Source organism: Amphimedon queenslandica, unplaced genomic scaffold (assembly GCF_000090795.2).
Source record: "Amphimedon queenslandica unplaced genomic scaffold, v1.1 AMPQUscaffold_12864, whole genome shotgun sequence".
NCBI classification, from domain to species: domain Eukaryota; kingdom Metazoa; phylum Porifera; class Demospongiae; order Haplosclerida; family Niphatidae; genus Amphimedon; species Amphimedon queenslandica.
The window spans coordinates 14,481-25,365 of NW_003546900.1; the positions used below are offsets into that span (position 1 = coordinate 14,481).

General features: G+C 34.7%; 2 protein-coding genes and 1 long non-coding RNA gene across 4 annotated transcripts; 2 read left to right on the plus strand and 1 right to left on the minus strand.

Moving 5' to 3' along the window:
• The first annotated feature begins 4,402 nt into the window (after window positions 1-4,402).
• Window positions 4,403-4,937, plus strand: LOC109586462 (uncharacterized). Its single transcript, XR_002187042.1, has 2 exons — window positions 4,403-4,598; window positions 4,747-4,937. It is a non-coding gene; the product is annotated as an uncharacterized LOC109586462 (long non-coding RNA).
• Window positions 4,938-4,987: 50 nt separating this feature from the next.
• Window positions 4,988-6,653, minus strand: LOC109586461 (uncharacterized). The gene is made up of 2 exons (XM_020002652.1): window positions 6,321-6,653; window positions 4,988-6,028 (listed from the first exon to the last, which is right to left on the minus strand). The coding sequence occupies exons 1-2, from the start codon at window positions 6,651-6,653 to the stop codon at window positions 5,126-5,128; spliced, it is 1,236 nt and encodes a 411-aa protein (XP_019858211.1). The 3' UTR covers window positions 4,988-5,125.
• A 185-nt stretch (window positions 6,654-6,838) lies between these two features.
• Window positions 6,839-10,417, plus strand: LOC109586463 (uncharacterized). Of its 2 annotated transcripts, XR_002187043.1 has the most exons (8): window positions 6,839-7,664; window positions 7,713-7,828; window positions 7,873-8,638; window positions 8,683-8,781; window positions 9,228-9,498; window positions 9,553-9,778; window positions 10,265-10,329; window positions 10,381-10,417. XR_002187043.1 is itself a non-coding variant. In XM_020002653.1 (6 exons), the coding sequence occupies exons 1-6, from the start codon at window positions 6,981-6,983 to the stop codon at window positions 9,765-9,767; spliced, it is 2,151 nt and encodes a 716-aa protein (XP_019858212.1). In that variant the 5' UTR covers window positions 6,839-6,980; the 3' UTR covers window positions 9,768-9,881. The 2 variants fall into 2 exon arrangements, 1 of the variants encoding a protein (XP_019858212.1); XM_020002653.1 differs by lacking the exons at window positions 10,265-10,329; window positions 10,381-10,417 and having other exon boundaries at window positions 9,553-9,881.
• The last annotated feature ends 468 nt before the right edge of the window (window positions 10,418-10,885 follow it).

The window sequence follows — 10,885 nt, forward strand, 5'->3', positions numbered from 1 at the left end:
TACCAACAATTTATTATCATCAATTATCAAGATCGCCAAAGATAACAAAAGAGAGTGATAAATGGAGAAGAACAACAAAGACAAAAAACACGAGAGAGAGAGAGAGAGAGAGAAAAATATTAATTTATATTATAGCTCTACTGCGCATGTGTGCATCAGTTATAATGTAATGACTATTATGTTTATACTTTATTAACAACATTAACCATGAACCAATATTCTTCACTACAGTATATATATATCAATGCCAATGTGCAATTTATTGAGCAAGCCAATTTTAAACATCATAAACAAGTTGTGAAGCATTGTATTTGGCTGAGATGTGAAGATTGCTGATACTGCCTTAAGTAAACTCGTATTAATTTCAAATAAAGGCACCATCATGTAATACATTTTAACCTCAGATTGTTTCAGCTCCAAGTATGGACAAATATCTTAATAGTTCAGAAGAAAGGTCATAATCATGGATATGGCCAACAGGTAGGTAATTGATAAGAACTTATTAATTTTATTTTAATTTATAATGAGCATAGTAATACTATTAAACATGTGTTGTGTTGCCTTCTGATAAGTTCCTTTCAAAACTAAAAGACTGCATAACGCAAAAATGTATTTTTTTATTTTTGTTACAGCAATTATCAAGCTAAAGATATAATACATTATGCAAAAGTCAGTCCCCTGAAACTTTTTTATATAATTATTATCATAACTACCACAGTTACCAATTTCGAATCATGTGAATATTGCATTAATTCTAACAAAGCATATGCCAACTTTCCATTATCTGTGTATGATCTCAATCTGCTACAAAATCAGGAAACAAGTCAGCGACTGTGTAATATTCCTACCTGTTAAATTTGTGCAAAAAATCCGCAAGAGTTCTTTTAAACTTTGGAATTCATGTCACTTTATGAAGATTAGTTTTATTTCTGTCCATTCAATCTACAAAATTCATTTAATACTTGGTATGATCTCTTATTGATTTTTATCATCACGTCTGTTACATGATAAGTTATTATTAATAAATATTTGACTTGCAGCAAAGGATGAAAATATATTAATACACCGATTGTAACAGATTCATTTGTTCCTTGTCACTTGCATCAGTTGCATGTTTCATCGCCTCATTTTTAAATGACACTTCTAAATAAGCTATGCTATAATAATGTATATGAAGAAATTGATATTGATAACAGATATTGCATTTTCCAAACTAGGGAATTAATGCATTCATAATATAATTTGAGATACAAGCTCCATAGACCAATTGACACCTTCTACAGACAAATTAGCACTTGAATTAATAGCAGGCTGAGCACAGTTCGCGGCAGCCTTTTTTGCATAACAATCTACCTCCTTGACAACCTTTGATGAGAATAAGCAACTTGTTGGATGTTGCTCAGAAAAAAAAGCCATTCTGTTCCTCAAAAATATGTTAAAAAGTATAGTTCAACTTGTGAAAACCCATTATACACTAGGTAACATGTTCCTTTCACCATGCAACATGTGTTTCGTTTAGCAATTCAGGGCAGTACATGCATGATTTTGCATCATTGGATCGAGATATTTGCGGCCCAATTCACCAATAAATCCATAATTGTAAGGCAACATTTAAAAAATCTTGCTGATGCTTTAGCTGTGCAGAATAACCCCTCTGGTCCTTGCAATCTTCAAAACTTCAGAACTTCTTACATCATTAGTAACTCTTGAAACTCTGATATAAAAAATGAATGAATGTGCCATTTTAATTACAAGCACAAATGTAAATAATAAATGACAAGTCCAAGAACAATTAATGACTAGCCTCAAAACTAATGATAATTAATGAGTAGCCTATAGTGTAACTGACATGATTTTTTGGGGTATTTTTTATTGACCTAACATGATTATATGATCATAAAAATGCTATATGGAAAGTTTCGTTGTCTGGAAAAAATTATTCACAGAGATATGAGCCTTCAAAGTTGCTCATTTTGCTTCCTGCCATTTTACATCCTGTCAGGGGGTGTGGCTAAACGTGATGTCATACAAGGCTTATGGTTGACTTTTACCATTGACTGCAATGTAATTTTAGTAGATGATATCTCTGTTTGATTTCATTTTATACCTTGTAGCTTTAATCCTGTGGTAAAAGTGATAGTTTGTGCTCATAATTCATAATAGTCAGAGGACATCTGAGCCATTATGGCTAGTATAGCTTGCAGCTCATAGCCTACTTTTGACAATCCATAATGAAGCTGTGCTTGAGTAGTTCGTCAAATTTCATGTACTAATTTTGTTTCCCAGTCTTAGAACACAAGAACGAACTATTAAATTTACAAATTATACAAGAACAGCTTCATTATGGATTGTCAAAAGTAGGCTATGAGCTGCAAGCTATACCAGCCATAATGGCTCAGATGTCCTCTGACTATCATGAATTATAAGCACAAGCTATCACTTTTACCACAGGATTAAAGCTACAAGGTATGAAATGAAATCTAACAGAGATATCATCTACTAAAATTATATTGCAGTCAGTGGTAAAAGTCAACCAAAAGCCTTGCATGACATCACATTTAGCCACACCCCCTGACAGGATGTAAAATGGCAGGAAGCAAAATGAGCAACTTTGAAGGCTCATATCTCTGTGAATAATTTTTTCCAGACAATGAAACTTTCCATATAGCATTTTTATGATCATATGATCATGTTAGGTCAATAAAAAAAATACCCCAAAAAATCATGTCAGTTACACTTTAAGCTAATAGTATTTGCATAAACACTGATAGATCGGACTTGAGTTCTGGAAAGAGATCTCCATTCACAAAAGCACCAAATCCATGAGGGTCTTACAGGGCAAAAGCAAGTCACTGTATGTTACCCAGCTGCATCTGAAGGAAGATTACAAGAGGTATCAAGAACAATTGTCCAGAAATCCCGTTCACATTCCTGACAAGTAGATGGTATATGATTTGTTTCAACTATAAACACATTATGAAAGAGCAAAAAAAATCAATGCCATGCATACCAAGAAGTGGTAGCTTTTTAGACTCCGCCTCTTCAGATACAACTGTTGCTTCCTAGAGTAGAATTAATGATAAGGTAACGAAACCGCTAATGAAATCCAGATACATAAGCACTGAAGTCAGTAACTGTGTCTAGTTTATACCTGCTAGGTAGATATAATCATGAGTTGCCCAGGTGCCACCCCTTATGACTTTTCATTACAAATGCCAGCTACATGAAACTTGGTATAGTTGCTCTCCTAAAAATCTGTACCAATTTTTGAGTCTCTTTGTAATCTGAAAGGTTCTAATTGGGTTCTGCCACTATAGTTCAATGGGAGCTGCCATGAGGAATTATTACGTGAACACTACATCACACTCATGAATTCATTTTCATTGCCTTATTAATAATTTTTTATTTATAACTTATAAGCAAACAGAGGTATTCTAGAGAAACTGCTATTGATTGTGCAGACCTTGACACTGGAAACTTACTGCATTATCTGTGTACAGCCTTCTTGGTTCTAGTTATTCTTCATCACCCATAACCCAAGTTCCTATCTCCAGTATCCAAGGTCTTTATAAACTTCATAACAGAAAGAAGGTCCAGCCAGTGGTTTATAAAGGTAATAGTATCCCAAGCAAAAAAAAAACAGAGGACAAAGTGTCTAGAGGTAGAGAAACCTTCAATAAAAGAGCTTGCTTGCACTGTAACACTATTTTTAGGTGTAGCTTGTAGTGACGTTTAGATTGTGCAAAAATTGATTTACTTCCTGTGGCAATTCAACTTCAACTGACTATACCCATTACATGCATAAAATTGTGATATTTTCTGAGAATAATCACATTTTTTTGATTTTCCAGAAGAGTTGGCAAATTTCACATCTTTGGGAGAAATAGTTCTATATTCTTTGTAAAATAGCTCAAAAGCTTTTGACAGACATTACCTGATGTACTATCCTTCTCAAAATCAATTGTTACAGGGTTGGGTTCAGGCAACAATTTACAATGTGCACCCTTTCCTTCCTTTTTATGAAAAATCATCCCTCCCAATATAATGTCATGTAGTAAATAGTAATAAAATAAACAGAATTGTACTTTCTCTGCCGGGTATTTTTTCTTTGTGACACCCTTAGCTATGGGGTGCCAAACGAGTCAATAAGCCGTCTATTAAAAAGAGAAATATTTTTTTGGAATAATAGCTCCTATTTATAAATAGAAGCTACTACATGCAAATAGAAGCTGCCATTTATAAATAGAAGCTGCTATTTACAAAAAGGAGCTGCTATTTACAAATGGAAGCTGCTATTTTAAATAGGAGCTGCTATTTACAAATAGGAGCTGTTATTTACATATAGAAGCTGCTATTTACAAGAGGAGGCTGCTTTTACAAATGGGAGCTGCTATTTATAAATAGTAGCTGCTATTTATAAGTATCAGTTCCAATTTACAAATAGGAGTTCAGCAAGAGTCATGTGGTCTTCTCCCCTCCTCAAGTAGGCGTGTTCTGTGGACAAGATGGCGTCGGCAAAGTTCATAAGCAAGTTGAAAATTGAAACAAATATACAATTGCAAGTTTATCCACTTTAAAGACCTGTAAGGCTGTAACAGGTAGCTTTTTTTGTTTAATTATACAAAATACTAACCCTTATATATGTACCTTAAGTGTGTGAGACATCTCATTTTATTTTGTGGAGTGAGTTAGCGACTGTATTGGTGGTATGTGTACATACTATTTCTCCTATTTATATTTATATAGCTTTACAGGATGAAAAAAGAGGAAAAGACTAAATTAATAACGAAGAAATTATGATATCGAAACTGCTCAATAGTTGTATCACTCCGCAGTGATGTTATCCTGATTATGTATTTATGACATGCCCTTAATTAAATATTTTTTTGAATTCTGTTGTTGCTGTTTTGTGTGAAAATTACAAAGTCATAAATGAGGATGACACTGAATCAACACTGGGCTCAACTGAATCAACACTGGGCTCAAGTATTATTACACTATCATGAAGTAATGGGTATATAATGAATGCATATGTGAAATAAAAATATTGAACAAGTTCTTGAATTAAGTTTCTTCAGTTACAATTTACTTTTCTATATCCTCATTCACAATGAAAACACAATAATCACAATAAGCCATCATTTTGCATTAATACAAATATAAGCCCTATTGCACTAATGTAGAGTTGCTTCCCATTGTCATCACAACTGGCAAGTGGATTTATAGCAGCATGGAGTTGCCTCAGACTACCTTCACTAAGTGGTATATGTGTATCTGGAATGGTCATAGTCTCTGCAGTATCATCTATGCCATCTGCCATTTCATCTTCACTAGATTCACTATTGCGACCATAAATCAAAGGATTGACTGTTTCATCAAACAATGTTTCCATTGAATGCCGGTGATACAGTTGAAGGGGTGATTTATTGTTCTCTGTTGACAATGGGTGTGAATTCCATGAATTCTGAAACAATTTAAGAGAATGATTAATCCTTGGTACAAAAATAAAATGCAACGCAAAAATGTCAGCAATATTTTCACAGTTTAGAGCACCCATTTGTTCCAAGTCTTGAAAAATCATATGATAGATCGATAAAACAGCTGCATAAACATCTCTCCAGAGTCTCTCAATTCGGCAATTGTGAACACTAGACCCGGCAATATATGATCCTCGATTTGGACCTCTAGTCTCTTCCATGTATTCCCAAACACGAATATTTTCTCCTCCATGATCGGTACGAACTCGTGAGGGGATGCCATACTCTGATGATGCTTTAATAAAGGATTCAAGAACCGTACTAGATCTATTATTATCAGAACACTTCAAGAATGTAATTAGCCTTGTAAACCCATCTATGGCACCATGAACAACCAACCTCCATTTAATCAATTTATGATTACCATCAAGATGCCATAGAGAATTGGGTCCTGCAACACAATAGGAACGGCGTCGAATAGGTTGAGCAATAGCCTGATGTCCTCTCACCCGATTGATTGATTCTCTCATACGACTCCTTTGAATAAAAACCTATTATAAGAAATTAGTGTAGAATGATCATCATTGTATTGGTGTGAAGTTAAATCATTGGCATAAGCTCATATTCAGCTACTGATACTACACGGCACTTGTATACATAGGCAGCTGCAGAATTTTGAATTTACCCAGGCTCATTAATTATTCATAACAATTGGGGGTGTCGTCAATTAATTAAATGACTAAAAGTTACTGACACAAGCCACTTGAAGCCAGTTACCACACTAAAATAGCTGTAATTAAAGATGAACTGATACAGTGTATACAGTGTATATCATATACTGACCTTTTGGGAATGTAGGTGGCCTCTTAACATCACCTCCCCATAGTGTGGAAACTGACTAATTATTTCATCTAACTCATCATCTGATATTACAGAAAAAGTTTTCATATTCCATTCCTTTGCTCTCCTTTGCACAGTTTTGGAAGATGCTCCCATTAAGTTTCCTATTTCTTCCCAAGTAAATTTCAGTGATCTCAAATACTGCAATCGTTCTTTATCAATTGCTACTCTTGGTCTCCCCTTCAAAACTGCGACATTAGAGTCAGCATCACTCGAATCAGTGCCGCTATCAGCTGGGCTATCAACGAAGCTATCAGGCCCTGTAGTCGCCGCCATGTTTGGTGGGTGGAACTGGTGGTAGTGGCTATACCGTAAATCTTCTAAAAATTCGGCAAATTAAATTCACCTTAAAATCAGTAATGAAAATTTGGTAAAAATTATTTAATTTGACGAAGTTAGAGTGTTGAATTTTTAGAAGATTTACGGTAATTGCACATCCACATGTGTTGATTCTCGACTTCTCGTGCTAACTTGCTTTCACCTCATTTGTCACTTACTGTCATCCAAAGCCTACAAAACTAACATCGGTCATTTTCAAATTTGGGGCCGGTGTTTTGGCTTTATGTTTGGCTGTAGTATCTCTGATAGCGGTGTAACCTGACTATGGAAGGGCATGGGACCCGTGAGGGACGCGGCAGGAGCGCTACTAGTCAAGATAACCAAGTTACAGCTGTTGATGCACTTGCAGGTGCTCTCGTTAATGTTGTGAGGCAGTCTTTAAGGTCAGGAATGGAACCATCAACAAGTCAAGAAGCTACTAGACCAGTCACAGAATTCCAAAGAGCTGCGAAGAGACCAAAACTATCTCCCCCATCATTGTTTAATTCCCGCCAGGTTCACCCTTATCAATCAAGGAAAAGAAAGGAAACCGCTAGGTCCACTCCCAAAGTAACTAACTATGTTCGAGATATCATACTGTTACCTGATGAGTTTGAGAATGAAACTGGTAGTGTTTGTATCCCACGATCAAACAATAGAGAAATGCTTGGAAAAGCTGGTCTTGTTGGTAAAATTGAACTTAGTTCAGATAAGACAGAAGATGAAGTAAGAACAGAAATATGTGAGCTATTTGCTGTACCGATGGGCCTAACTACTGATAATATTAAAGACGGCATCCGTTTTAAGTTTCATTATTTACAACGAGCTGGGTGCAACACAAGATCATTATGTAAACCTACTGTGAAAGACACATTTCAATGGAATGGAAAGCAAGTGGCGTCATTGGCAAAATCTGGTTCTTTCATTTATTTGTTGGCAGCTGAGCACCTTCCTGGTTGGACCAGATTTGTAAGTCAGTAGCTATAGTGCAAATTTAGTAATTTGATTTAAATTTAGGCGGAGAAAGATGAAATGGTAAATGAGGAGGCCCATGAAATGATAGATAGTGATTCAGATGATTTACCTAGACTTCCTGAAAGTTTTTTTAGTACACATTCATCACCAAGTCAAAGGTTTGATTTTATTATTCTAATCTTATATTTTATTTTATTTTTAGAAGTAATGATCATGACATTATCATAATTGGTAGTACACCTGCCTCAGCACCACAAACACCATCAACAGATCATCCAGCATTTGATGCCACTGATACATCTAGCCCTCAACCTTACACAATTGAATCTTCCGTCAGTTGCGAGCTAGGTACAAGTAGCAGTGGATCAAACTCGACCGTGGCTGATCTTGTAGCAATGTTTGATGGAGTACTCACTGAGCAGCAAGTGGCTGTCATTTACCAGTTTTCAGGCTGTAATCGCATATCAGCTTCATCTTGCTTATTGGAAGGTCCTCTTTTGTCTTCAATTATCAATATGTGCAAGCAGTATTTTTCAGGCTTGCCAACCAAGAAACTGTTTGTAGATTCAGAAAGTTATTGGGAAGATATGGTAGCAGAGTACAAAGGGCAAGCGAATAGTTTTTTCAAGCTCAGAATATCAATAGTTAACCAGCCTGCCATAGATACAGGAGGTGTGCGTAGGCAAATTTACACAAGTGTCTTCGAGTCATTTGCTTCAAATAAATATATCCATCTCTTTGATGGGCCTTTAAATTATCTAAGACCCTCCTGCTCAGCTGAAGCTAAACTATCTGGTTTGCTGAAAGTATTGGGATCAATGATTTCACACAGTTTTTGTCAAGATGGTTTGGGCTTTCCATACTTATCACCCCTTTGCTATTGGTACATAGTTGGAGGAGAGGAAAAGGCATTAGAATACAGTTCTGTTGATGATATACCAGCTGATGCAGCTCAAGTCATAACTTTGGTAACATTAATTATGTCTTCTTTATATTTATTATTTTTTGATAGATGAATCAATGTGTTTGTAATGAAGATTTAAGCAATTTGATGAGCAACGAGGTAGTGCAAGATGTTTTCCAGCGATGTAGTATTACTCAAGTATTGAAGGTAAAAATATTTGAATGAGCTCAAATTATGTACACAGCATAAGTACATGTATATTGGTCATAAAAAGTAATAAAATGAAGAATTCTCTTGGCAATTTTTTTAATGAAAATTGGCCAAAAACATTGCCTCTAGCACAGGAAATTTTATATAATTTTTGATCAACTTGTAAAAAAATTAGTTTCATTGGAATTTACTCAAAATCTATATGCTTCACAAGGACATGCATGTAGTAAAATGGAGAATTCATTGGCCAAAGACCATGTACTATAACTACCACAGCCTATTTATGCAGTGACTGCTTATTCAAGTTTTAAAAAATTGTTTGTAGTGTAAAATACAGTAAATATTTGTATAGTGTACATAATTATTTGACACACATGTATTTACACACATTGTAACTTAAAACGCATTTATGTGTTTTATATAATGTATTATTTTTATTTCAGATGTCAAATAAAGATGTTATTGCACAGTGTATCATTACTTATGAAGCTGTTGAACGGATTTCTAAATCCCTTGATCAGTTATGTGAAGGATTGAGTAACTTGGGCCTTTCAGATGTTATTCGTGCTTTTCCTCATTTATTTCTCAGTATTTTTGTGTTCAGTGGTACAGTGACTTCACAAGATGTTATAGATGCTGTGTACATGCCAGACCCAGTAAATAAAACAATATTGGCTCATTTGAAACGATATATTGTATCTTTATCGGAAGATGGTAAGCTATGAAATCATATCCATACATTGTTGATTTTATTTATATCCATTATAGAATTGAAGATGTTTTTAGTCCATGCTACTGGATCCACTTATCCAATAAATAGGTCCATTAGAGTAGAAGTAAATGAGGATAATCGCTTCTCTTGTCATACCTGCGCCAAGATGTTATCAGTCCCTCAAAGTTATGACGATTCTGAGGATGGATATCTACAATTTTCAGAAAATTTTTCTGCTGTCATAACAGACACATCATTTAATACTGTATAACTCATATTCTGGTATATACCACAATTATAATCATTTTTGGTGTATACTGGGCATTATTATCACTTTTGATTTTGGTTCTTTTCAGTTGTTAAAATTAATTGTAATTCAAATTCATCGCCTGTGCTAAACTATTTCGATATTATGCTTGGTCACAGCAATACCTATATCTGTTAAGTTTGTTCTAAATTGGACTAATTACTGTACTATAGGTTCCTTCCTCTCTACCTTCTTTCTACATCTACATGTGTAATAATTATGTTTACATTTAGCAAAAATGTATGCCACACACTCAGGCCTACATGTATCTCACTAATTCATTGAAGTATAGCTTATGAAATAAGGAATTGCCAATGCCCTTATACGCACTAAATAACATTACAGCTTCACATTATATACTCTTGAATACAGTAATCATTACTCTTTAATCTGATTTACCATTACAATTCACTGTTGTGCACTTCCCTCTCTTTGCCATTTTCCTTTCTCTATCTCTTTAGTGTCCTGTCTCTCTCAAGCTTAGCATTTATGTTTCAGTACTGACATCATCAAGTAGTTCATTCAAGTAAGGTCATTTATACGCTTTCCAATTTTATGTTTCACTGTATGATAATAGTCCAATTCAAGTTTCAAGCTATGAAGTATTATTGTTGTATGTTATTTTTTTATTTAAATTGACAAAAAATATTTTTCAAAATAAAAAATTGCTACTACTATGCAGCAAAGGCATGCAATATGAAGCAGTTTATTAAGCAAAGTCCTTCTACTTGATTCACTCCAAAGATGAGACATTTAGCTATACAGAAGTTGCATAAGGAAAAATCAATTTTTCAAGTATGTTAGCAGTGCAATTCTGACTGTTGTCTGGTATCAGCAGGTAGGTATGCACAGTTACTTTTTATGAAAAATATAAGTACTAGATTTGAATGAACAACTACAGAGATAATCAGCTAAACATACTTTCTGCATGCTTAACAAGGGGGTGGGGCTGAAGGTTTTTAGCTGAAAACTCCAAGGTTTTACATCACAAGTCCCAGAAACAGCAATGATACACTTAATGCAATAATTAGCTAGTGCTACAGCAAGGTTGAAAGGTTGTGCAACCAAATTTCATGTTTGAT

Coding starts and splice junctions, on each gene's coding strand:
- LOC109586461 (XM_020002652.1), bottom strand. CDS start 6,653: ATGGCGGCGACTACAGGGCCTGATAGCTTCGTTGATAGCCCAGCTGAT. Junction 6,029..6,320: donor GCCACCTACATTCCCAAAAG/GTCAGTATATGA, acceptor TTCTTATAATAG/GTTTTTATTCAAAGGAGTCG.
- LOC109586463 (XM_020002653.1), top strand. CDS start 6,981: ATGGAAGGGCATGGGACCCGTGAGGGACGCGGCAGGAGCGCTACTAGT. Junction 8,639..8,682: donor CAGCTCAAGTCATAACTTTG/GTAACATTAATT, acceptor ATTTTTTGATAG/ATGAATCAATGTGTTTGTAA. Junction 9,499..9,552: donor TGTATCTTTATCGGAAGATG/GTAAGCTATGAA, acceptor TATCCATTATAG/AATTGAAGATGTTTTTAGTC.